The sequence below is a fragment of the Oncorhynchus clarkii genome, chromosome 23 (genome assembly GCF_045791955.1).
Source record: "Oncorhynchus clarkii lewisi isolate Uvic-CL-2024 chromosome 23, UVic_Ocla_1.0, whole genome shotgun sequence".
NCBI lineage: Eukaryota > Metazoa > Chordata > Actinopteri > Salmoniformes > Salmonidae > Oncorhynchus > Oncorhynchus clarkii.
Window position 1 is genome coordinate 840,278 of NC_092169.1, and position 25,814 is coordinate 866,091.

At 40.9% G+C, this 25,814-nt stretch overlaps 1 protein-coding gene across 4 annotated transcripts in view; it reads right to left on the minus strand.

Annotated features, from left to right (window-relative positions):
• Positions 1-107: 107 nt before the first annotated feature.
• The window catches only part of LOC139382023 (mitogen-activated protein kinase 8-like), a 34,505-nt gene continuing 8,798 nt past the window's right edge, over positions 108-25,814 (minus strand). Inside the window, exons 2-12 of one of the 4 annotated variants that reach the window (XM_071125948.1) lie at positions 21,710-21,888; positions 20,299-20,428; positions 19,831-19,889; positions 19,313-19,451; positions 18,266-18,431; positions 16,561-16,632; positions 16,084-16,266; positions 15,857-15,981; positions 15,611-15,674; positions 11,955-12,032; positions 108-5,513 (exon numbers count right to left, since the gene is read on the minus strand). In XM_071125948.1, the coding sequence (XP_070982049.1) occupies positions 5,341-5,513; positions 11,955-12,032; positions 15,611-15,674; positions 15,857-15,981; positions 16,084-16,266; positions 16,561-16,632; positions 18,266-18,431; positions 19,313-19,451; positions 19,831-19,889; positions 20,299-20,428; positions 21,710-21,837 (1,317 nt within the window). In that variant the 5' untranslated portion in view covers positions 21,838-21,888 and the 3' untranslated portion in view covers positions 108-5,340. Of the gene's footprint in view, positions 5,519-11,954; positions 12,033-15,610; positions 15,675-15,856; positions 15,982-16,083; positions 16,267-16,560; positions 16,633-17,018; positions 17,091-18,265; positions 18,432-19,312; positions 19,452-19,830; positions 19,890-20,298; positions 20,429-21,709; positions 21,889-25,814 lie in introns of all 4 variants that reach the window. The other 3 variants (XM_071125949.1, XM_071125950.1, XM_071125951.1) reach the window with 3 other exon arrangements.

Sequence of the window (25,814 nt, forward strand, 5' to 3'; positions counted from 1 at the left end):
TACAGACTCAAACTGACCAGACTAATGAAAGCCTCTGAGCATTTGTCATTATAAACTAATGTCCTTACAAGAAGTATGCGTTGAGAATAAAAACAATTCAAACAGAATCAAATTCAACCCTTTATTTGCAAAAGTTGAAGGTTGACATTGACCGGCCATTTCCAGTGTGCACATTACTGTGGGTCTGTAGTAAGACCTTGTCCAGATCAAAAGGCTAACATTTACATAACCGGCCTTTGTGTAAAACACCACGAAACCTGGGTTGCGTTCAAGAGTGTGAAACGTACTATATTGATTCCATGAATAAGAACTGAGATGCTCCTGAATGCAGCCTTGTTTCTGGTGTGCGACAGGCCTGACCACAGCAAGGGAATGGGTCCAGTTCCAACCATAAACAGGACCTATAGGGATTGAACGGCGAGGAGCCATCAAATACATTTTAATCCAAAAAAAAGGAAAATATCCCCTGGGGAACATCCATCTAACATACAAATCAACCACTCATTACCTACTCTATAGTCTACAAATCATATTACAAAAAATAGAGAAATGAAAAGACATAGTACTTTTGAATTAAATATACATTACATACAACTCTAGCAGTCTTCTAACATTGACAATGGTACATTTAAAAAAAAAAAAACACAAAAAAAAAACTTTTACATAGTTTTTTTTAGACCATATGCTGTGGACTGATGTCATTCAGAAACTCATATCGGTGAGGTAGTTAATAAAAACAAAGTCCTCTAACAGAGACATCACAGTAGAGAGGAGCTGACGCTAACTAAGCTAACTAAACACTGAGTGCCTCTACTCTAGAGAGAAATATAGAGAGGTTAAAATCAGAACTCAGGGATTGTTAAGAGATGGGACAATCTCAAATTTCTTTTCACAAATATTCTTCTTAATATTAACAACATTTGAAATATATATTTTCAAATACCGTCCTGACTGGTTGCATCAAGGCCTGGTATGGGAATTGCACCGTCCACGACTACAAGGCTTTCCAGCGAGTGGTGAGGATGGCCCAGTTCATTACTGGGACCGTGCTGCCACCCATCCAGGACATATACTCAAAACGGTGCCTGAGGAAGGCCTGCAGCATCATCCTCAAGGACCCCACACACCCCAGCCACAAGCTTTTCACTCCCTTACCGTCGGGCAGATGGTATCGGAGCATGATGTCTAATACCAAAAGGCTCAGAGACAGTTTCTATCTACAAGCCATCTGCTGACTGCTGAACACTTGAACTGGACTGACCACCTTCACTGACTTTCCGCATTTCAACACACACCCACACAGATATACACACACACACACATCACAACTGCTACCAGACTTAATATGTATGCTAAATACTTCACAATTGAAACACTTGATCTCCCCATAACACATGTAAATATTGGACTATAAATTGTGCCATCCTGTTTTATACTTATGCTCAAATGTGTATTATATTCTACTGAGCCATTTACTTTATGTTCGTATTCTAATCTTTTATTATTTCTGATTGTTGTTTGCATTGTAAAGAAAAAACCTAAGTATTTCATTGGATGGTGTATACCCTGTGTATCCTGTACATATGGCTAATAAAACTTTAAAGTATCAGCCATCACACCATGTAAAGGAAAAACCTCATAATTCAACAAAAACAAAATCATAAAATGCAACTAACTGGATCGTCAACCCCGTCAGACAGCATAAAAACCATTTCATTTTTACAGGTATTGTCCAACAAGTGTTTAAAAGTATTGATTGTTTAATTCTAACAGTAGATTATTACTTATTTTTAACTTATTTTATAGCACCATACTGTATAATGCTCCAGGGAAAATTTTGTTCGCATGTTTTTCTAGATTCAGAATATAAAACATTTAAAAAGTAAACATTATCCCTTAGATCTAGCACAACAAATATCTCAATAGTTTAACCATATGTTGCAGAACAGTGATATATACAGTTGAAGTCGGACGTTTACATACACTAAGGTTGGAGTCATTAAAACTTGTTTTTCAACCACTCCACAAATTTCTTGTTAACTAACTATAGTTTTGGCAAGTCGGTTAGGACATCTACTTTGTGCATGACACAAGTAATTTTCCAACAATTGTTTACAGACAGATTATTTCAATTATAATTCCCTGTATCACAATCCCAGTGGGTCAGAAGTTTACATACACTAAGTTGACTGTGCCTTTAAACAGCTTGGAAAATTCCAGAAAATTATGTTATGGCTTTAGAAGCTTCTGATAGGCTAATTGACATCATTTGAGTCAATTGGAGGTGTACTGTGATGTATTTCAAGGCCTACCTTCAAACTCAGTGCCTCTTTGCTTGACATCATGGGAAAATAAAAAGATATCAGCCAAAACTTTGTAGACCTCCAGAAGTCTGGTTCATCCTTGGGAGCAATTTCCAAATGCCTGAAGGTACCACGTTCATCTGTACAAACAATAGTACGCAAGTATAAACACCATGGGTGTGAGACGTGTTCTGTTTCCTAGAGATGAACGTACTTTGGTGCGAAAAGTGCAAATCAATCCCAGAGCAACAGCAAAATACCCTGTGAAGATGCTGGAGGAAAAAATGCATCTCTATCCACATTTAAACGAGTCCTATAGCAACATAACCTGAAAGGCCGCTCAACAAAGAAGAAGCCACTGCTCCAAAACTGCCATGAAAAGCCAGACTACGGTTTGGAACTGCACAGGGACAAAGATCGTACTTTTTGGAGAAATGTCCTCTGGTCTGATGAAACAAAAATAGAACTGTTTGGCCATAATGACCATCGTTATGTTTGGAGGAAAAAGTGGGAGGCTTGTATAAGTCGAGGAACACCATCCCAACCATGAAGCATGGGGGGTGGCAGCATCATGTTGTGGGGGTGCTTTGCTGCAGGAGGGACTGGTGCACTTCACAAAATAGATGACATCATGAGGTAGGAAAATTATGTGGATATATTGAAGCAAAATCTCAAGACATCAGTCAGGAAGTTAAAGCTTGGGCTTCCAAGTTGACAATGACCCCAAGCATACTTCCAAAGTTGTGTCAAAATGGCTAAAGGACAACAAAGTCAAGGTATTAGAATGGCCATCACAAAGCCCTGACCTCAATCCTATAGTAAATTTGTGGCAGAACTGAAAAAGTGTGCGTGAGCAAGGAGGCCTACAAACCTGACTCAGTTACACCAGCTCTGTCAGGAGGAATGGGCCAAAATGCACCCAACTTATTATGGGAAGCTTGTGGTAGGCTAACCGAAACGTTTGATCATGTTAAACAATTTAAAAGCAATGCTACCAAATGCTAATTGAGTGTATGTAAAACTTCTGACCCACTGAGAATGGGATCAAAGAAAGAAAAGCTGAAATAAATAATTCTCTATACTATTATTATTCTGACATTCTTAAAATAAAGTGGTGATCCTAACTGACCTAAAACAGGGTATTTTGTACTAGGATTAAATCTCAGGAATTGTGAAAAACTGAGTTTAAATGTATTTGGCTAAGGTGTATGTAAACATCTGACTTCAGCTGTATATATTTTCAGAATATTGACAAAATATTGACCTTAAGGGGGTTAGCCATCAGTGATGGAGATGACACGCCACTGATGGAGTTGACAACAAAATACATATTTTTGCATTTAAAAATAAAACTTCAATACAAACATTTGTAAAATATAGAAAATTATTTATTCGAAAATTCCCAATAAAAATATAACCATTATATCATATATTTCAGCACTCTGACGGAGTTGACGTTAGACAAAAATGTGACGGACTTTGATTTCAATATTGTTTCTTTAAATCTATCAAAAGTAGATCACTTTGCAGACCATGCGTGGTTTTGTTGCACTATATGTAATGAGGACAATAAGAAAAGGTTCATGAGGTGTGGCTGACCCGGATCATTCTTGATTAATTTATGATTGTAGACAAATCTGACAGAGTTCATCAAATCTCCTGACAATTTCTTTTAGGAATCACAGTTTTGAGAGAAATATTCCTTTAAGTCAGAGGTCTAATGCAAAAAACTACCTAAGATCCCTTTTCAGTTAATATTCATTATTGCCGTTTTAAGAATTTTAAACACTTTTTTGGAGAGTTTGAAATTGCCCCCCTTGGCTCCAGAAAAGGACATTTCCAGGCATAGAGCCAACATGGAAATTTGTAATATTGAAAATATTTAGAAAATTCCAAAAGCAAATCTTTCACCTTATAAAATTCCCCTAAATGTAATTTTTAGGATCAAATAATGCAACAAAATAAACATTAAAAATAAAGTTTATGCCGGTTAAGGATTGTCCCGACTTTCAAAAATCCCTGAACTGTAAGAGCACTTAAATCAAATCAATGGGGCTGGGAGTTTTTCCTGGTCCTGTGACCTGAGGAAAGACTCCTGGCCCCGCCAATAAAACATAAGCAGCCTTTGTCCCTTCCCCTTGGCCCCAACCCTTTGATGTTTGCAGACCTGTACATACCTATCCAAAACCTAAAGATCTGCAAACATTGAAGGGTTAGAGCCAAGTGGGATGGGCCACTGGTTGAAGAAACAAAGCAACAAAGATGGCTAAGTGACAAAGGTATTTGGGCCAGGTGATTTAATGGTTTAATTTAATGCAAAATAAATGTTTTGTCATACCCGTGGTATACGGTCTCATATAACAAAGCTGTCAGTCAATCAGCATTCAGGGCTCGAACAACCCAGTTTATAATAGAAAATAAGTGTGTGTTTGTAAGAAAACACTTTCTAATAGGGAAAAGGGGAAAAAGTTCCATCCACTGTGAGATTTGAACCACTATCATTTACAGCATAGACATACACAGCTTGGTGGGACAGAAGCTAACAAGAAAATAAATAAATATAGTAATTTACAGCATGTACACAATCGGCAATGCCTGATATAGGGGACATAGCAAATGAAAGAAGCTGTGCATTTACAAAATAAATAAAAACATTTTTATTTTATTACGGACTCTTAAAGAGGCAATCTGCAGTTTAAACAACAATAAAGCAGTCACCCCACCACTGTTTTTGGTAAGCAACTTAGGGTTGGGGCTAGAGAAATGTAATCGCTCTGAAATTCGTAAACAAAGCTATAAAGCAAGGACTGACCATCCATGATACAGTATCAAAAGTATAATTTTAACCATGTTTTGAGGCTATACACAGTGTTTGTTTACAAACAATGGAGTAAAAGCATTTATATATTATATTCTTCAAGAATCAATTGGTATATATCATTCAATAAAAAGGCAGAAAAAAATGTAGCCATCGCAGATTGCCCCTTTAAGTGTTTTAAACGATATACTGTGACAGAAGTGTGTGTGTGTGTGCATGTTATCTGCAGCAGGCCAGTGCTCCCAGGGAGGTGTGGCTGTCCAGGCTGCTGTCCGTGTCAGAGGTCATGGTAGGTTCACTAGGGTCACTGGGGTCAGTCGACATGGAGGATACGTCATTGCCTGAGGAGGAGGACGAGGGGTGCTGAGGGGAGCTGTCAATCACTGCTGCACCTGTGCTGCGAAAACACACAGGATGACTGATACACCTGTACTAGGAACTAGCATGCACATGCACAAACAAACAAACACACACAGTCCTGCGACATACACACATAATAAGTCACACACACCATAGGGAGCCAGCAGCCTACTACATTATTCACCTCCCTTCTATGAGTTAGAGCAAGCGCACTTGTAGTTGTTTTGTTTGGAACACAGCCCTGCATCCGCGCCATCACACAATTATTGTTGTTGTTTACGCAATCCAAAAACGGTCCATTATAAATCTAAATCTGAGTCAGGTCGTCATCATTTGAAAGCTTGTTATATTGCCAACATTACTAGCTAAATTATATAATATTATCTTTCAGTTTTAGGCTTTCACAAGGCAATTCAGAAAAGCAGATCGTAATATTGGTGCGCATAGAATGGCGTCATGAGCGCATTCAGATGCGTGTTCCGTGGCGTTTTCTTCACAATACACCAAACATAGGCTCACTCTGTTCAGGACTACCCAGGGTATGACGCAATGTCATCTTGTAACTGTACATCAAACATAATGATCATAAACATTGACACTGTATATATGAGTTTTATGATATGGAAATGTGAAGTGCACATTTGGACTCAAGGGTGTCTGGCTGCTTGTATGACATCAAAGTGGTATTTATTGTAATCCTCAACGTCTCACCTTTCAAAATACTATGAGTCCTCTTAATTTACAGCATTTGCCTCACTCAGACAACAGAACATTTGCTAAAGTTGCCCAGTTTCTGGGAGGAATGGGGGTAACTTATTGTCGCGTGCAGTGCAGTGCTCAAGTTCAGAACTCTCAGTAAAACCCATACAGAGCTGTGGAGAGACATAGAGCTCTGACATCATGTATAGCATGTTACTATACAGTCACTCTGGTCCAATTTAGGTGCTTATCATCCAAATCTGCCATTTTTTTTTCATCCAAATCTGCCATTTTCCGTGGGTACGACAATGAAGGGCTACATAAAGTTTTGATTCACCACTGCTCTTGGTCAGTTTCAGCTACAAACACCACCCCAACATTGGCATGTGCAGACAGACGCAACTTAAATGGCTTCAGCTTTTTGCTATCATGCCTCTAGCACTGCATCTCAGTGCTAGAGGCATCACTACAGACCCTGATTCAGGCTGTATCACAACCGGCCGTGATTGGGAGTTCCATAGAGTGGTGCACAATTTGCCCAGCATCGTCCGGGATAGGGTTTGGCCGGGGTAGGCCGTCATTGTAAATAAGAATGTGTTCTTAACTGACTTGCCTAGTTAAATAAAGGTACAAAAATAAATACAAAATTCAATGGCGGATTGCAGGCTTAAAAATTCTAAATACATTTTGTGTGCTTAAAAATGCATATGGCTTATGATGATATAGTACTGACCTACCATACTAGCCCAGTATAACCCACTATAATTACGCCACACCTACAAACCACCCCAAAATAGGTCAATATAACTAACACATAGCCTGTATGAAATCCCTATTACTACCATTACTACTAATACCATTACTACTGCCATTGCTACCACTAATACTACTCTTTCTCAACCATAAATACTTCTAGACTAGCAAGCATACCATACTTCAGTAAATGTAACGGTGACTAACCCCATTCTGTACAATTTTTTTTTGCAACCGCAGCATTCAAAGGAGGCTGCAATGAAAACTAATGAGACTGTAGCGTTCTGTGTTGGCATCAAAATCGGGGCTGTGAAATAAGTTTTGATTCAGTGTTGAGTGACATGGTAATGGTCTAAAAGTATTCGAGAAAATATAAAAATATGGACCCCTCTGATGCGGTACGTTACATCGTGACGTGTCACTACGTAACATACGTAGCATTTGTAACTCATTTTGTGCCGTACAGCCTCTTTCCATCAGGGGTAGCACTTCTCTCGCAGATTAAAAACAAGAAAGGGACAGGGTAAGGGGTAAGGGGGATACCTAGTCAATTGTACAACTGAATCCATTCATTTTTTGTGTCATTACTGCAAGCTATCAAGACTCTCAAAAGCCGCGACAGCCGCCGTTTACTTCTGAAGATAACTTTAGCGCCGCCCTAAAAACCCAATTCAAATTCGACACAAACCTTCAAATAGGTATGTAATGACATGTTATATAAACACTTTATAGTGTTTTATTTACATTTTAGATATGATAAGTTGGAAAGATCGGGTGAAAAAAGCTGATTCCCTACACAACATATCTCCCAGTAGGATTCCCTTCCCCACCCGGCATTTTTTTAAAGACCTGAAGGAGCTCATTGCCTTCTTCAAACATGCAGAGACGGGTAATATGAAGGTCTCGTCATTGATTTTGCTGGAAAGGGGGGAATTTGTGCTTTACAATGGTATTCATATTACAGTTGACCTGGAAGTATTACGTTTTTGGGGCACTAAAATCAGGTAAATTGTACAGAATAGCACAATGTACAAAAGTGCGTTAGTTACTGTTACTTGTCAATTTTTTTTGCTTTCTGGGGGGGTTGCATGGGTTTTATTGGGCACAGGGGACAGTAGTGTGTTTTTTCCCTGGCTTGCCACCGGCCCGGCGGGCCATGGCATAAATAAATATACAGTGGTGCAAAAAAGTATTTAGTCAGCCATCAATTGTGCAAGTTCTCCCACTTAAAAAGATGAGAGGCCTGTAATTTTCATCATAGGTACACTTCAACTATGACAGACAAGATGAGAAAAGAAATTCCAGAAAATCACATTGTAGGATTTTTTATGAATTTATTAGCAAATTATGGTGGAAAATAAGTATTTGGTCAATAACAAAAGTTTATCTCAATACTTTGTTATATACCCTTTGTTGGCAATGACAGAGGTCAAACGTTTTCTGTAAGTCTTCACAAGGTTTTCACACACTGTTGCTGGTATTTTGGCCCATTCCTCCATGCACATCTCCTCTAGAGCAGTGATGTTTTGGGGCTGTTGCTGGGCAACATGGCCTTTCAACTCCGTCCAAATATTTTCTATGGGGTTGAGATCTGTAGACTGGCTAGGCCACTCCATGACCTTGAAATGCTTCTTACGAAGCAACTCCTTCGTTGCCCAGGTGGTGTGTTTGGGATCATTGTCATGCTGGAAGACCCAGCCACGTTTCATCTTCAATGCCCTTGCTGATGGAAGGAGGTTTTCACTAAAAATCTCACGATACATGGCCCCATTCATTCTTTCCTTTACACGGATCAGTCTCTTTGCAGAAAAACAGCCCCAAAGCATGATGTTTCCAACCCCATGCTTCACAGTAGGTACAGTGCCTTGCGAAAGTATTCGGCCCCCTTGAACTTTGCGACCTTTTGCCACATTTCAGGCTTCAAACATAAAGATATAAAACTGTATTTTTTTGTGAAGAATCAACAACAAGTGGGACACAATCATGAAGTGGAACGACATTTATTGGATATTTCAAACTTTTTTAACAAATCAAAAACTGAAAAATTGGGCGTGCAAAATTATTCAGCCCCTTTACTTTCAGTGCAGCAAACTCTCTCCAGAAGTTCAGGGAGGATCGCTGAATGATCCAATGTTGACCTAAATGACTAATGATGATAAATACAATCCACCTGTGTGTAATCAAGTTTCCGTATAAATGCACCTGCACTGTGATAGTCTCAGAGGTCCGTTAAAAGCGCAGAGAGCATCATGAAGAACAAGGAACACACCAGGCAGGTCCGAGATACTGTTGTGAAGAAGTTTAAAGACGGATTTGGATACAAAAATATTTCCCAAGCTTTAAACATCCCAAGGAGCACTGTGCAAGCGATAATATTGAAATGGAAGGAGTATCAGACCACTGCAAATCTACCAAGACCTGGCCGTCCCTCTAAACTTTCAGCTCATACAAGGAGAAGACTGATCAGAGATGCAGCCAAGAGGCCCGTGATCACTCTGGATGAACTGCAGAGATCTACAGCTGAGGTGGGAGACTCTGTCCATAGGACAACAATCAGTCGTATATTGCACAAATCTGGCCTTTATGGAAGAGTGGCAAGAAGAAAGCCATTTCTTAAAGATATCCATAAAAAGTGTCGTTTAAAGTTTGCCACAAGCCACCTGGGAGACACACCAAACATGTGGAAGAAGGTGCTCTGGTCAGATGAAACCAAAATTGAACTTTTTGGCAACAATGCAAAACGTTATGTTTGGCGTAAAAGCAACACAGCTCATCACCCTGAACACACCATCCCCACTGTCAAACATGGTGGTGGTAGCATCATGGTTTGGGCCTGCTTTTCTTCAGCAGGGACAGGGAAGATGGTTAAAATTGATGGGAAGATGGATGGAGCCAAATACAGGACCATTCTGGAAGAAAACCTGATGGAGTCTGCAAAAGACCTGAGACTGGGACGGAGATGTGTCTTCCAACAAGACAATGATCCAAAACATAAAGCAAAATCTACAATGGAATGGTTCAAAAATAAACATATCCAGGTGTTATAATGGCCAAGTCAAAGTCCAGACCTGAATCCAATCGAGAATCTGTGGAAAGAACTGAAAACTGCTGTTCACAAATGCTCTCCATCCAACCTCACTGAGCTCGAGCTGTTTTGCAAGGAGGAATGGGAAAAAATTTCAGTCTCTCGATGTGCAAAACTGATAGACATACCCCAAGCGACTTACAGCTGTAATCGCAGCAAAAGGTGGCGCTACAAAGTATTAACTTAAGGGGGCTGAATAATTTTGCACGCCCAATTTTTAAGTTTTTGATTTGTTAAAAAAGTTTGAAATATCCAATAAATGTCGTTCCACTTCATGATTGTGTCCCACTTGTTGTTGATTCTTCACAAAAAAATACAGTTTTATATCTTTATGTTTGAAGCCTGAAATGTGGCAAAAGGTCGCAAAGTTCAAGGGGGCAGAATACTTTCGCAAGGCACTGTATCGTGTTCTTTGCATGCAACTCAGCATTCTTTGTCCTCCAAACACGACGAGTTGAGTTTTTACCAAAAAGTTATATTTTGGTTTCATCTGACCATATGACATTCTCCCAATCTTCTTCTGGATCATCCAAATGCTCTCTAGCAAACTTCAGACGAGCCTGATGGTAGGCTTTGTTACTTTGGTCCCAGCTCTCTGCAGGTCATTCACTAGGTCCCCCCGTGTGGTTCTGGGATTTTTGCTCACTGTTCTTGGGATAATTTTGACCCCACGGGGTGAGATCTTGCGTGGAGCCCCAGATCGAGGGAGATTATCAGTGGTCTTGTATGTCTTCCATTTCCTAATAATTGCTCCCACAGTTGATTTCTTCAAACCAAGCTGCTTACCTATTGCAGATTCAGTCTTCCCAGCCTGGTGCAGGTCTACAATTTGTTTCTGGTGTCCTTTGACAGCTCTTTGGTCTTGGCCATAGTGGAGTTTGGAGTGTGACTGTTTGAGGTTGTGGACAGGTGTCTTTTATACTGATAACAAGTTCAAACAGGTGCCATTAATACAGGTAACGAGTGGAGGACAGAGGAGCCTCTTAAAGAAGAAGTTACAGGTCTGTGAGAGCCAGAAATCTTGCTTGTTTGTAGGTGACCAAATACTTATTTTCCACCATAATTTGCAAATAAATTCATAAAAAATCCTACAATGTGATTTTCAGGATTTTCTTTTCTCATTTTGTCTGTCATAGTTTTTAAGTGGGAGAACTTGCATAATTGGTGGCTGACTAAATACTTTTTCGCCCCACTGTATATATTTCCCCACTTAGCACACGGGATGGGTAATCAATAAACTCAGCACAGACTAGTCTGCGAGCCTCCCTGAAGCATCTTTGTAAAAAATAAAAATAAAAATCACACCCACAACACGAGCTGATTCGATAGACTTGACGTGAATATTCTGACAGTAGTCTCCTAAACCTTTCAGCGTGACTGCCAGAGCATTGTAGTTACAGTGGCAGGCTAGCCTACATAGACATGATATGCAATTTCCAAAAACATGAATGTGACACACGAGTCATTGAGTAATTGCCATTTTAGCACATTGACTAATCAGAATATACATGAGATATTTGAACAGGCAAGTAAATAGCCTATGGTCAAATAGCTACTGTAAGCAAAAAAATAAGCCGCGTTTCTTTAGCCAGCTAGCATCAGGAATCCAATAATAGTGAGTTGAAATGGTATTAGTATTCTCCCAATTGAAGCTTGCTTGCCTATGAAATCAGAAAAAAATTTAAGTTAATTAAAATGACGAGGAAGGGAAAAGTATGTACAAGGGGAGGGTCACGTGAAAATATGTTTTACGATGGGGAGGGGGGTGCATTTTTTAAAATGACACCTCAAGTTGGACCCTCGCCAGTAATTTTTGTACGGTCTCATACCATAAACAATGTTTTAATCCATGTTTTTTCATAGTGAAATATACAGATTTAGTCAACATTAACACAATAACAGCAGACACCAGCTCACATAAGCAAAATAAACTAACCTAAAAGAGGTTGTCCTCTGATCACGCCATTCTGCTTGGTCCAATCGTCCCACTCATACACCTCCTTCCAGATCAGGTCTACAACAGGGTGAATACAGGGAGAGAGAGAGAGAGAGAGCGAGAGAGAGATAGAAAGAGAGACGGAGACACAGAAACACAGAGACACAGAGAGAGTGAGAGGGAAAGAGGGGGAGATAAAGGGGGAAATGAGAGAAAAGACAAGGACAAGGAGAGAAAAGAAGAGAGGTGGAGAGAGAGATATAAAGGAGGGGAAAGAGACAGTTCAGAGAGGAGGGAAAGAAGGAGAGAAAAAATATTACATGTTTTAAGGACATTATCAACATACATATTTAACTTATTAATTATCGTTATCAACATTATAATGGAATAATATGCATTTTAGCTAAGAAAATTTAGCCTATTTCTGAACCAAGTAGCAATTTTCATCCACTATAGAAATAAAAATGAAAATGCTCAATCCTAAAATGTGCGCATTCATTAACAAACATAACAAACATCCGGTAGCAGAGAGAACAGTCTGACTTGGGTGGCTGGAGACTGACAATTTTTAGGGCCTTCCTCTGACACCGCCTGGTATAGAGGTCCTGGATGGCAGGGAGCTCGGCCACAGTGATGTACAGGGCCGTACGCACTACCCTCTGTATAGCCTTGTGGTCGGATGCCAAGCAGTTGCTATACCAAGCGGCGATGCAGCCAGTCAACAGGATCTCAATGGTGCAGCTGTAGAACCTTTTGAGGATCTGAGGGCCTATGCCAAATCTTTTCAGCCTCCTGAGGGGGAAGAGATGTTATCATGCCCTCTTCACGACTGTGTTGGTGTGTGTGGACCATGATAGATCCTTAGTCTTGATGACGTTGAGGGAGTGGTTGTTGTCCTGGCACCACACTGCCAGGTCTCTGACCTCCTCCCTTTAGACAGTCTCATCGTCCTCAGGACTACCACCGTAGGAGTCATGTGCGGCCACGCAGTTATGAGTGAACAGCGAGTGCAGGAGGGAACTAAGCACGCACCCCTGAGGGGCCCCGTATTGAGGGTACGCGTGGCAGATTGTTGCCTACCTTCACCATCTCGGGGTGGCCCGTCAGGAAGTCCAGGATCCAGTTGCAGAGGCAGGTGTTCAGTCCCAGGGTCCTTAGCTTAGTGATGAGCTTGGAGGGCACTATGGTATTGAATGCTGAGCTGTAGTCAATGAACAGCATTCTCACATAGGTGTCATTTTATCTAGGTGGGAGAGGGCAGTGTGGAGTGTAATAGAGATTGCGTCATCTGTGGATCTGTTGGGGTGGTATGTGAATTGGAGTGGGTTCAGGGTGTCTGGGATGATGGTTGTGATGTGAGCCAAGACCAACCTTTCAAAGAATTTCATGGCTACAGATGTGAGGGCTACAGGGTGATAGTCAATTAGACAGGTTACGTTGGCATTGTTGGGCACAGGGACTATGGTGGTCTGCTTGAAACATGTAGGTATTACAGACATGGTCAGGGAGGTTAAAATGCCAGCTGGTCAGCACATGCGCTGTACGCGTTCTGGTAATCCGTCTGTGAATGTTAACCTGTTTAAAGGTCTTACTCATATCGGCTATGGAGAGCATGATCACACAGTCATCCAAAACAGCTGATGCTCTCATGCATGGTTCAGTGTTGCTTGCCTCGAAGCGAGCATATAAGGCATTTTGCTCATCTGGAGGCTTGCGTCACAGGGCAACTCGCGACTGGGTCTCCCTTTGTAATCCGTGATAGTTCGCAAGCCACGCCACATCCGACGAGCATCAGAGCCGGCATAGTAGGATTAAATCTTAGTCCTGTATTGACGCTTTTCCTGTTTGATGGCTTGTCAGATGTCGTAGCAGGATTTCTTACAAGCGTCCTGATTAGTGTCCTGCTCCTTGAAAGCATCAGCTCTAACCTTTAGCTCAGTCCTGATGTTACCTGTAATCCATGGCTTCTGGTTGGGATATGTACATACAGTTACTCCTCAATGCCAATGGATGAATTCCAGAACACATTCCAGTCTGTGTTAGTGAAACAGTCCTGTAGTTTAGCATCCACTTTGTCAGACCTTCCTGTTTTGAGTTTTTCCTGTTTTGATTACTTCACTGGTACTTCCTGTTTGAGTGTTTACTTGTAATCAGGAAACAGGAAGATAGCGTTGTAGTCAGATTTGCCAAATAGAGGGCGAGGGAGAACTTTGTATGCATTTCTGTGTGTGGAATAAAGGTGATCTAGTTTTGTCTCTAGTTGTACAGCTGACATGTTGGTAGAAATTAGGTAAAACAGATTTCAGTTTCCTTGCATTAAAATCACCGGCTACTAGGAGCACCACCTCTGGATGCTATTCTACACATCTTTCCATGAGGCTGAGAGAAAATGTTGCATTTTTAAAGCTAATTAATGCAAACAACTATAGGTGTGTTGACTTATAAAGGCACTGGATTATGAGCTGTTTTGTTTGCTAAATGAACAAATTAAGTATGCAGTAACATGGTGCATACAGCCATAGAAGCACAGGGACATCTGCCTCAATGCAGCCATATTTGTGACTTATTGGTGTTGTGGCTTTTAGTTATTTTTGGCCAACCATCCCATGAAAGTGAATGTCCTTCCAGTTCATCTGAATGTCCTTCCAGTTCATCTGAATGTCCTTCCAGTTCATCTGAATGTCATTCCAGTGCACTGCTTGCTAAGAATTCTAGCTGATAGTGTTTGGAAGTTTAGGTAAAAATACAAATAATACCCCTTTTGGAACACTGACAAGTAGAGAGCATAATACAGTGCGTTCGGAAAGTATTCAGACCCTTGACTTATTCCACATTTTGTTACGTTACAGCCTTATTCTAAAATTGATTAAATAAAATGCCCTCATCAATCTACTCATAATACCCCATAATGACAAAGCGAAAACAGGTTTATCATTTGTTTTTGCAAATGTATACAAAAACAAAAAACAGAAAAGCCTTATTTACATATGTATTCAGACCCTTCGCTATGAGACTCAAAATTGAGCTCATCTGTATCCTGTTTCAATTGATCAACCTTGAGATGTTTCTATAACTTGATTGGAGTCTACCAGTGGTAAATTCAATTGATTGGACATGATTTGTAAAGGCACACACCTGTCTATATAAGGTCCCACAGTTGACAGTGCATATCAGAGCAAAAACCAAGCCATGAGGTGGAATATATATATATATATACACACACACACACACCACACAATTAAGCTCTCTACTGGTCAGTGTTCCAAACGGGACATTATTTGTATTTTTACCTAAACATGCAAACACCATCAGATATAATTCATAGCAAGCATTCACTTTCATGGGATGGTTGGCCCCCCAAAAAAATTATAATATATATATATATATATATACACATGTAAAAATTGCACAATTCGATTGGGTGGGCCTGTGGGTGTACAAATAGTGCTGTAATTTCTAAACGGTTCACCCGATATGGACCCTAAAATGAAAGCTGACAGTCTGCACTTCAACCTCATAGTCATTGTAATCATTTCAAATCCAAAGTGCAGAGCCAAAACAACAAAACATATGTCACTGTGCCAATACTTTGGAGCTCACTGTTTGCATGTAACCCATGTCTAGTGAAAAGTGATAGCTGTAGTAACATCTTTAACCTTTCCACTCCTCCACCGTATGCTCTCGCTCATCCAGCTGCTTGTCTGTGATCTTCGGAGGGGGCTGAGATGAGAAAGAAAGAAAAAGAAAGAGAGGAAAAGAGCAGAAGAGAGCACAGGAAAAGGAGAAGAGAGGGAAGAAAGGTTCATCCCTACATCAAACCATCAACCGTAGTTCACTCTTCTGACTAAAAGTGTCAACCAAGTTCCCCCTCCAATAGATTCTACTATTTGTTAAACACTTACCGCCTCCACTTCTGCTGGGTCGTACCACACGTTGATATAGGGGTGTTTCAGGGCCTCGTCCACAGAGATCCTCTTAGACGAGTCGATCACCAACATCTTAGACAGCAGGTCTCTGGCCTGGCTCGCTGGAAGTGGAAAGTGAATATGATTCATACCAGCATGCACACACACGCACACCACACACTCACCCTACCCACATACAAACACACACACTCCATTTCCAGTACCTTTCAGTTTGTTGTGCTCTGAGTCTGCAGGGAAGAGGACGTCAGGGAAGAGTTTGTCAAAGCTGTATCCTGCGTAACGCGGCCTGTTCTCTACGTACGTCCTCACTGATTGGTTGAGCTTCATCAGGAACTCCTGTGGCGGAGTCCCAAGCTGCTCTATCACCTTGTTCCACTGGTCAATGTCTGAGCAGGGGGAGTTAGGGAAACACTACACACAGACATAGCCTTCTCCACAGACACACATAACTATGCTAGAGAAGTACTGTTCCAGAACTATTCCTCTTTTCTAGAACTATCTCTGTGTATTGCCAGAAGCTTAAGTGGTTATGGGGAGGGAGGATGAGAGTATGGGTGTACCTGGATACGGTGGTGGGAATAGTGCAAGAGGAGTGCTCCATGGGGCGGTGGTCGGTGGTAAAAACAAGGTAAAAACACAGACATGGTGAAATGATAGCACAGGAAAACAGGAAAGGATACGGTCAGAGCCTGGGAACAACACACTACCTCTGACCATCTCAGCCACAATACAACCCACTGACCACACGTCCACTGCACGATGAAGGCAGGGATGACATACAAACACAGAGAGAAAAAAAATTAAAGATTAAGGAAATGAGAGAGAAATGTGAATGATTAACAAAAAATGTACAACACAAATAAATCCGACACATGAAACTGAAAATGGAAAGTCTGGTGAATGAATGAAGGAGAAAAAGGAAAGCATGAACGAGTAAATTGGGTGAACGAGAGTGAAAATGGATGCAGCATTCAGGGTCTGCCAGTCTCCAGGCACAGGAAGGAAAAGGAAGGAAATCAGGACGTGAAATAAAGGGCCATCTCATAAACCGAGAGACTGAAGAGGAATGGCCACATACAGGATGCAAACTGTTTCATTTTGGCAGGAGACAATTTAAATCCAGAAGCACCAAGGATACAGTCCCTTCCTGGGAACAGGATTTTGTGGCGGATCATTTCTGCCAGAATACATCCCACAGACCATATGTCCACTGTTACAACATGGGCAGTAGAGGAGGAGGGGGGGGGTTAGCTATTAGTAGTTAGTAAAGAGACCATTGTTTCTCATTGTGAACAACTTTCCCAGAGGCTTGAAGAGAAGTGGATGGCTAATGTACAAGCTGGCAAAAAAAAACAGTGTTGTTATTGAATTAATTTCCATGATTTATAAAAACAAATGTAATGAAAACAGTGCTGTTGTCATTAGCTAGGTTTACATCCAATTGGAGACAGATTTTCAAGAGAATAGAAAATAATCTGCATAAAAACAATATGAGCATTTTCCCACCAGAGATTTCCATCAAATTGACTTTTACCGGTTAAATTCCCGTGCACCAAATAAAACATACAAGCTAAGTATTCCATATATATTTGTGCATAAAGGCATTTCCACCTCCACTTTGTACTGAATAATCAGGGTGAACAAGGTGTAGATTCACAAAGCAAAGAGCCGCAGATGTTTATTAAGCCGTCGCAGAAGGCAGGAATCGTGGTCACAGGCAGGCAATGGTCAAACAACACCACACAACCATACAAACAGAAAGAACTGAACTAAATAGGGAGCTGATGAGACCAGGTGGGAATCGAACACAGGTGAAATCAATTAACAAAAATGAAAGACAGGGCTACGTTCCAGAACACAAGGTTGACTAAGAAAATAAAAGAAGAACCTTCTCACAGAATTAATGTTACAGACACAAAAATATCCCACCTTGTCTAGTATATTTTGTTGTGTCAACATTCGGAAAGTTTACTGAAAAATGTGCTGTTTCCAACAGGCATTTCGTGACATTTTATTTCCGATGTACTTGACTGACATTTTTTACTTAACCAGGCAAGTCAGTTAAGAACAAATTATTATTTACAATGACAGTCTAGGAACAGTGGCAGAGCGGCAGATGTTTACCTCGCCAGCTCAGAGATTCGATCTAGCAACCTTTCAGTTACTGGCCCAACGCTCTAACCACTAGGCTACCTGCCAACCCAAAAAGGTTGGATGGAAACTTGATTATAGCTGTGATTTGCAATATGTCATTATAGACATAATTATTATTTACAAGAGTAATACAACATTAAAACAATGTAATGAAAGAATCTGCAGTGGTGGTTAATGCATAAAATCATTATGGTGAATTAATATTTGCTTGATTGATTGACAGGTACTGACCGTTGGCCTGGTAGCCCATCCCCAGTATGACCTCTGGTGCTCTGTAGTATCTGGTCACTACGTAGGGGGTCATCAGCAGACCTGTAGCTGCTGTCCGAGCCAAGCCAAAGTCCAAGATCTTCAACGTACAGTCTGACTTCACGACAATGTTACTGGGCTTTAGATCCTAGAGAAGGGACAAGAAGAGAACATCATCATTGTCATGATCTTTGTCATCGTCATCATCATCAATAGCAGCAGCATATTTTAAAGCCCAGACACAGCGAAAACTGTCTATAGCCTGCTGATTGATGACATTTTTTACTAAGAGATTATGGCAGACAATCCCATCAGAGAGCACTATTTGCCGTCTTGGCAGATTATTTTAGCTATTATTGTAAGGTGGGGCACCTCAATGAAGCTATGTAGGATTATAGGAATGTTGTCATGATAATATTATAAAACAGGGCAGAATCCATATTCATCACCATCTTAACAACAGTAATGAGTCACTCCATTTTAACTACAGTTACTGAGTAGTGAGTCATCTTTCACAGATTTGCATGTAGGCAAACGGCCTGGTAGTATGACATACAAACCAGTTACATTATTCTAGAATATACATTCATCTCAGAATCTCAGTTTTTTCCCACCCTTGAATCAACTTTACATGCTCCATTGGGCCAAGCATGTATCCCAAATGGCACTCTATCACTCCCTATACATTGCATTTATTTGACCAGAGCTCAGGAATAGGGTGACATTTCGGATGCAATCCCAGTCATTAAATCTGAAGTATTCAGATTATTTAGATCATTAGCATGTTCCTCCTGCTCTCCTGTGGATATAGCCAACATCACAGCTCTGACATGGAGGAGTTACTGTATAATATTTTTAGTTTACAGTATAATCTTTGGAAATACAACAATCCCCCATTATTAGTTTAGTGTTACCCAGTATGAGCCATACCCTGTGTCTACCTGTTAGCTTATTGTTATTGGTGTGAACTATACCCTGTGTCTACCTGTTAGCTTAGCGTTAGTGTGTATGAGCCAGTATGAGCTGTACCCTGTGTATGATGCCGGCAGCGTGGAGGTGTTTGATGCCACACAGCATCTGGTAGAGCAGGTAGGACAACCTCTCATGATCCAGCTCCATCTGAATCACCTGGCACAAGTTGGCATCCATCAGCTCCATCACAATGTATCTACACAGGAAGGAAGAGAGATTAAAATACACACACACACACACACACACACACACACACACACACACACAAACCGAGCAGGCGCACACACCTACATCTGTGGAGCCAGCTGGAAGGCTTAAACGGAGAGGGATAAGGTATGCAGAGAGATTTCAGACAGTTATTCTGGTAATAGCTGAGTAATTATTTAATTGATGACAGACAGGCCCTATTAAAATATCATTCTATGATCCTTCTATGTCTTAATTCCTAACATCATGTAATTATTTTACACTGTCAAAGGTTTATCATGTTATTATACATCAATTAATGTGCATTTCCATTGAGGATTTTCCCCCAGTGTTTTACGCAAAAGGCTCAAGGCTTATAATGTACTTACACATCTGCAAATTCTTCTAATGATTTTTGTGGGCTGAATACGTTTATTAGGCCAATGATCTGTAACAACATGAACACACGAGTCATACACTATGCTTGCTAAATTAGTTTCCTCAATATAAGGAAAACAGTCCATCATAACACGTTTGTAATCAAATCATTTTCAAATGTATTATTCAATATAACAATAACAAATATAAAAACAGGTAACTGCAGTTCTGGATGCTGGTTGAATGAATCTGCATTTTAGCTGTGTGTATATTAACTATATGGGCTACCAAAGCAAATGCCTGTTTACTGCTCCTTCTGAAGTACCATTATGCATTCATAAAATAATATTCTTAGAGTTACTCTCTATGTCCAGCCAGGCCATTCATAAACATAATTGAGGATAATTGTCAGAGTCATACCTAGAATATAATAAAACAGCAGGAAGAAGTCATTGACCAGCGTTGGTAGGCAGACTTACATTTTTGTGATTGACACATTTCATTAACACCAGTTCTCTGTACGCTCTCTTGGCATGCGTCTGGTTCTGGAAAGGCCGACTTAACTTCTTAATAGCCACATTTCTCTCAAGGTTGTTGTCATACGCTGAACTGAAAAGGCAAGACCAAGAGCATGGCAATACATGAACACATACCTAACAATAGGGTGATAGAGACCGTAGGAAATAGGAATTGAAATGGATGTCTAATTTGGGTTTCTTTCCATTGGATGTTTTACAGCATGAGACCTTGAAACATTCCATGGTCCATTGTGTCATTGATGGACCAGCTTTGGCATCAACCTTCCTCCATTGATTAAGCACCACAGTATTTAGACAAATTCAAACTGGGGTACTTTGCTATGTAGCTTTTCATTTTGTTGCCTTGTAAACTAATTGAATCTGAAAAAAAAAAGTATTTCATGGAGCAACAAAAAGAAGGGATGAACTTAATTAGGGATGAACTTAATTTCTTGGCAGGTATTTTCTGGGGCATTTCGTTAGAAATAGTTCAAAACGGCCTCTTGAGTAGCACTGTGGTCAAGGCACTGCATCACAGTGCTTTAGGTGTCACTACAGACCCGGTTTCGATCCGGGCCTGTGTCACAACCGGCCGTGACCGGGAGTCCCATAGGGCGGCACACAATTGGCCCAACGTCGCCCGGGTTAGGGGAAGGTTTGCCCAGGGGGGCTTTATTTGGCTCATCGCGCTCTAGCGACTCCTTAAGTTGGGCCGCGGGTGCCTGTGGAACGACTCAGTCGTCAGTTGAACAGTGTTTCCTCTGACACATCAGTGTGTCTGGCTTAAGGAGCGTGGTTTGGAGGGTCACGTTTCAGAGGACGCATGACTTGACCTGGCTCTCCCGCAGCAATGAGACAAGATCATAATTGATTTGAAAATGGATTTCACGAAATTGGGGTAAAATTCACAACAAAATCAAAAAATAAATAGTTAAAAGCATGACAAACAAACTCCAACGCATCTTGGCATTGTGTCAGCCTTCATCAAGGCATAAAGATTTGAGTGTCCACATGGGAGCTCTATAAATCACCTTTTGGGTGGCACAATAACCAATAAGAAAACATGTCACATAAACAAAATAACAACATATGAAAATAAAACAGTGATGTGAACCTAAAGTAAATTATTTATGAATAATAAAAGTAGCAACACAAATGTAAAAGATAGCCTAAATAAAAAATATATACACAAAAATGACTATGCCAATCCAACAATTTTCATTTACTAAGAGGTGACCACTTCTGCCAGTCATAGACTACCCTTTTCAAAAAGTACCTTGTACCAAGTCTCTAAGGCCATATAGTTTTTTTTTAAACCAGCACATTGTTTTTTTTTCTCAGTAACTAGTAATTGCATAGTGATTACACTTACCAGACGATTCCTTGTGCTCCTGAGCCGATGGGCCTTAGATTCTGGTAGCATTTCAGAACAGTGAAGGTGGAATCTCCGACATCTAAACTGTAGAGCTCCCTCTCTTCTCCTCGCTTGTTTTTATTCATGATGAAACCTTGAGGAGCTGCTTTCTGGGCATCCAAACTATACTCTCTGGACTATTGACCCACACAAACGCATGCACACACACATACACACAGAGAAAGAGAGAGAGAATAACATATTATTATGATACAGAACATAGGTAGCTACGTATGTTCTGAAATGCATATGTTTTAGCTTTAAAGATCAAATCTGCATTAGGGGAAACAGAGCCACTGTTCGCCCCAGTGCCTTTGTTATTGTTTCTGTTTTGTTATGGTAATCACATTGCAAATCTGACAGACTTTGATTTTGTAAAGATATAGCCTAATAATATTATTATATGTATTAAAGTAAAAAGCAATGGGTTAGAATAAGCCTAGTTAACCAACCCAAGTAAAAGGCAACAACAAATGATGGCCAGCTATGTAAAATCTACCAGTGATTTATCCTGCAATAGAAGTCATTCAAATGGTCAAATTAATTTATGTATTCTTCTAATGTGAAAGTAATCTAAAAGTAACTGAGTTTGGGTAATCCAAAAGTTCTGTTACTGATTAAAAAAAAGTTGGACGGGTAACTAGTAACTGTAATGGATTATATTTCAAATGTAACCTACCCAACCCTGCTGGTGACATCACCAGGCAGTAAATTAGTTAATAGACCAATAAGAGAGTTCCAAACCTCTATGCCAATAACAGATCATTTCCAGTTTTCTCCTCCCAACTCAAACCACTCAGTCCTATCAAAATTACTGCTTAAGGGTCATGACACTCCAAAATCAGATGATATTTTCAAACCTCAAAAGCGATCTTCTCTTCAGATAAGTCCATATCCCAGACATTCTGTTTTGTAGCAGGAGCTACAATGTAAATGCCACATTCCAAAATGAATAGAGAAGATAAGCATAATGCAATTTACAGATCTGCGGTGCTAATCTTTACCATTCATTTGTTGGGTGAGGTACAGTGGGGCAAAAAAGTAATTAGTCAGCCACCAATTGTGCAAGTTCTCCCACTTAAAAAGATGAGAGAGGCCTGTAATTTTCATCATAGATACACTTAAACTATGACAGACAAAATGAGAAAAAAAATCCAGAAAATCACATTGTAGGATTTTTAATGAATTTATTTTCAAATTATGGTGAAAAATAAGTATTTGGTCACCTACAAACAAGCAAGATTTCTGGCTCTCACAAACAAGTAACTTCTTCTTAAAGAGGCTCCTCTGTCCTCTGTTTGAACTTGTTATCAGTATAAAAGACACCTGTCCACAACCTCAAACAGTCACACTCTAAACTCCACTATGGCCAAGACCAAAGAGCTGTCAAAGGACACCAGAAACTAATTGTAGACCTGCACCAGGCTGGGAAGACTGAATCTGCAATAGGTAAGCAGCTTGGTTTGAAGAAATCAACTGTGGGAGCAATTATTAGGAAATGGAAGACATACAAAACCACTGATAATCTCCCTCGATCTGGGGCTCCACGCAAGATCTCACCCCGTGGGGTCAAAATGATCCCAAGAATAGTGAGCAAAAATCCCAGAACCACACGGGGGGACCTAGTGAATGACCTGCAGAGAGCTGGGACCAAAGTTACAAAGCCTACCATCAGTAACACACTACGCCGCCAAGGACTCAAATCCTGCAGTGCCAGACGTGTCCCCCTGCTTAAGAGAGTACATGTCCAGGCCCGTCTGAAGTTTGCTAGAGAGCATTCTGATGATCCAGAAAAAGATTGGGAGAATGTCATATGATCAGATGAAACCAAAATATTACTTTTTGGTAAAACTCAACTCGTCGTGTTTGGAGGACAAAGAATGCTGAGTTGCATCCAAAGAACACCATACCTACTGTGAAGCATGGGGGTGGAAACATCATGCTTTGGGGCTGTTTTTCTGCAAAGGGACCAGGACGACTGATCCGTGTAAAGGAAAGAATGAATGGGGCCATGTATCGTGAGATTTTGAGTGAAAACCTCCTTCCATCAGCAAGGGCATTGAAGATGAAACGTGGCTGGGTCTTTCAGCATGACAATGATCCCAAACACACCGCCCGGGCAACAAAGGAGTGGCTTCGTAAGAAGCATTTCAAGGTCCTGGAGTGGCCTAGCCAGTCTCCAGATCTCAACCCCATAGAAAATCTTTGGAGGGAGTTGAAAGTCCGTGTTGCCCAGCAACAGCCCCAAAACATCACTGCTCTAGAGGAGATCTGCATGAAGGAGCGGGCCAAAATACCTGCAACAGTGTGTGAAAACCTGAAGACTTACAGAAAATGTTTGACCTCTGTCATTGCCAACAAAGGCTTTTGTTAATGACCAAATACTTATTTGCAAATAAATGTATTAAACATCCTACAATGTGATTTTCTGGATTTTTTTTTCTCATTTTGTCTGTCATAGTTGAAGTGTACCTATGATGAAAATTACAGGCCTCTCTCATCTTTTTAGGTGGGAGAACTTGCACAATTGGTGGCTGACTAAATACTGTATATAAACTCAGCAAAAGAAGAAACGTCCTCTCACTGTCAACTGCGGTTATTTTCAGCAAACTTAACATGTGTAAATATTTGTATGAACGTAAGATTCAACAACTGAGACATAAACTGGACAAGCTCCACAGACATGTGACTAACAGAACTGGAATAATGTGTCCCTGAACAAAGGGGGGGTCAAAATCAAAAGTAACAGTCGGTATCTGGTGTGGCCACCAGCTACATTAACTACTGCAGTGCATCTCATCCTCATGGACTGCACCAGATTTGCCAGTACTTGATGTGAGATGTTACCCCACTTTTCCACCAAGGAAAACCAACTTCCCGGACATTTCTGGGGGGAATGGCCCTAGCCCTCACCCTCCGATCCAACAGGTCCCAGACATGCTCAATGGGATTGAAATTGGGGCTCTTCGCTGGCCATGGCAGAACACTGACATTCCTGTCTTGCAGGAAATCAAGCACAGAACAAGCAGTATGGCTGGTGGCATTGTCATACTGGAGGGTCATGTCAGGATGAGCCTGCAGGAAGGGTACCACATGAGGGAGGAGGATGTCTTCCCTGTAACGCCCAGAGTTGAGATTGCCTGCAAGGACAACAAGCTCAGTCCGATAATGCTGTGACACACCGCCCATGACCATGACGGACCCTCTACCTCCATATCGATCCCGCTCCAGAGTACAGGCCTTGGTGTAACGCTCATTCCTTCGACGACAAACGCGAATCCTACCATCACCCCTGGTGAGACAAACCTGCGACTCATCAGAGAAGAGCACTTTATGCCAGTCCTGTCTGGTCCAGCAACGGTGGGTTTTTGCCCATAGGCGACGTTGTTGCCACTGATGTCTGGTGAAGAACTGCCTTACAACAGGCCTACAAGCCCTCAGTCCAGCCTCTCTCAATCTATTGCGGACAGTCTGAGCACTGATGGAAAGATTGTGCATTCCTGGTGTAACTCGGGCAGTTGTTGTTGTAATTCTGTACCTCTCCAGCAGGTGGGATGTTCGGATGTACCGATCCTGTGCATCTGTTGTTACACATGGTCTGCTACTGTGAGGACAATCAGCTGTCTCCCTGTAGCGCTGTCTTAGGCATCTCACAGTACGGACATTGCAATTTATTGCCCTGGCCACATCTGCAGTCCTCATGCCTCCTTGCAGAATGCCTAAGACATGTTCACGCAGATGAGCAGGGACCCTGGGCATCATTCTTTTGGTGTATTTCAGAGTCAGTAGAAAGGCCTCTTTAGGTGTCCTTAGTTTTCATAACTGTGACCTTAATTGCCTACCATCTGTAGGCTTTTACTGTCTTAACGACCGTTCCACAGGTGCATGTTCATTAACTGTTTATGGTTCATTGAACAAGCATGGGAAACAGTGTTTAAACCCTTTACAGTGAAGATCTGTGAAGTTATTTTGATTTTTACAAATTATCTTTGAAAGACAGGGTCCTGAAAAAGGGACATTTCTTTTTTTGCTGAGTTTATTTTCAAGAATTGTGGTGGCAGCA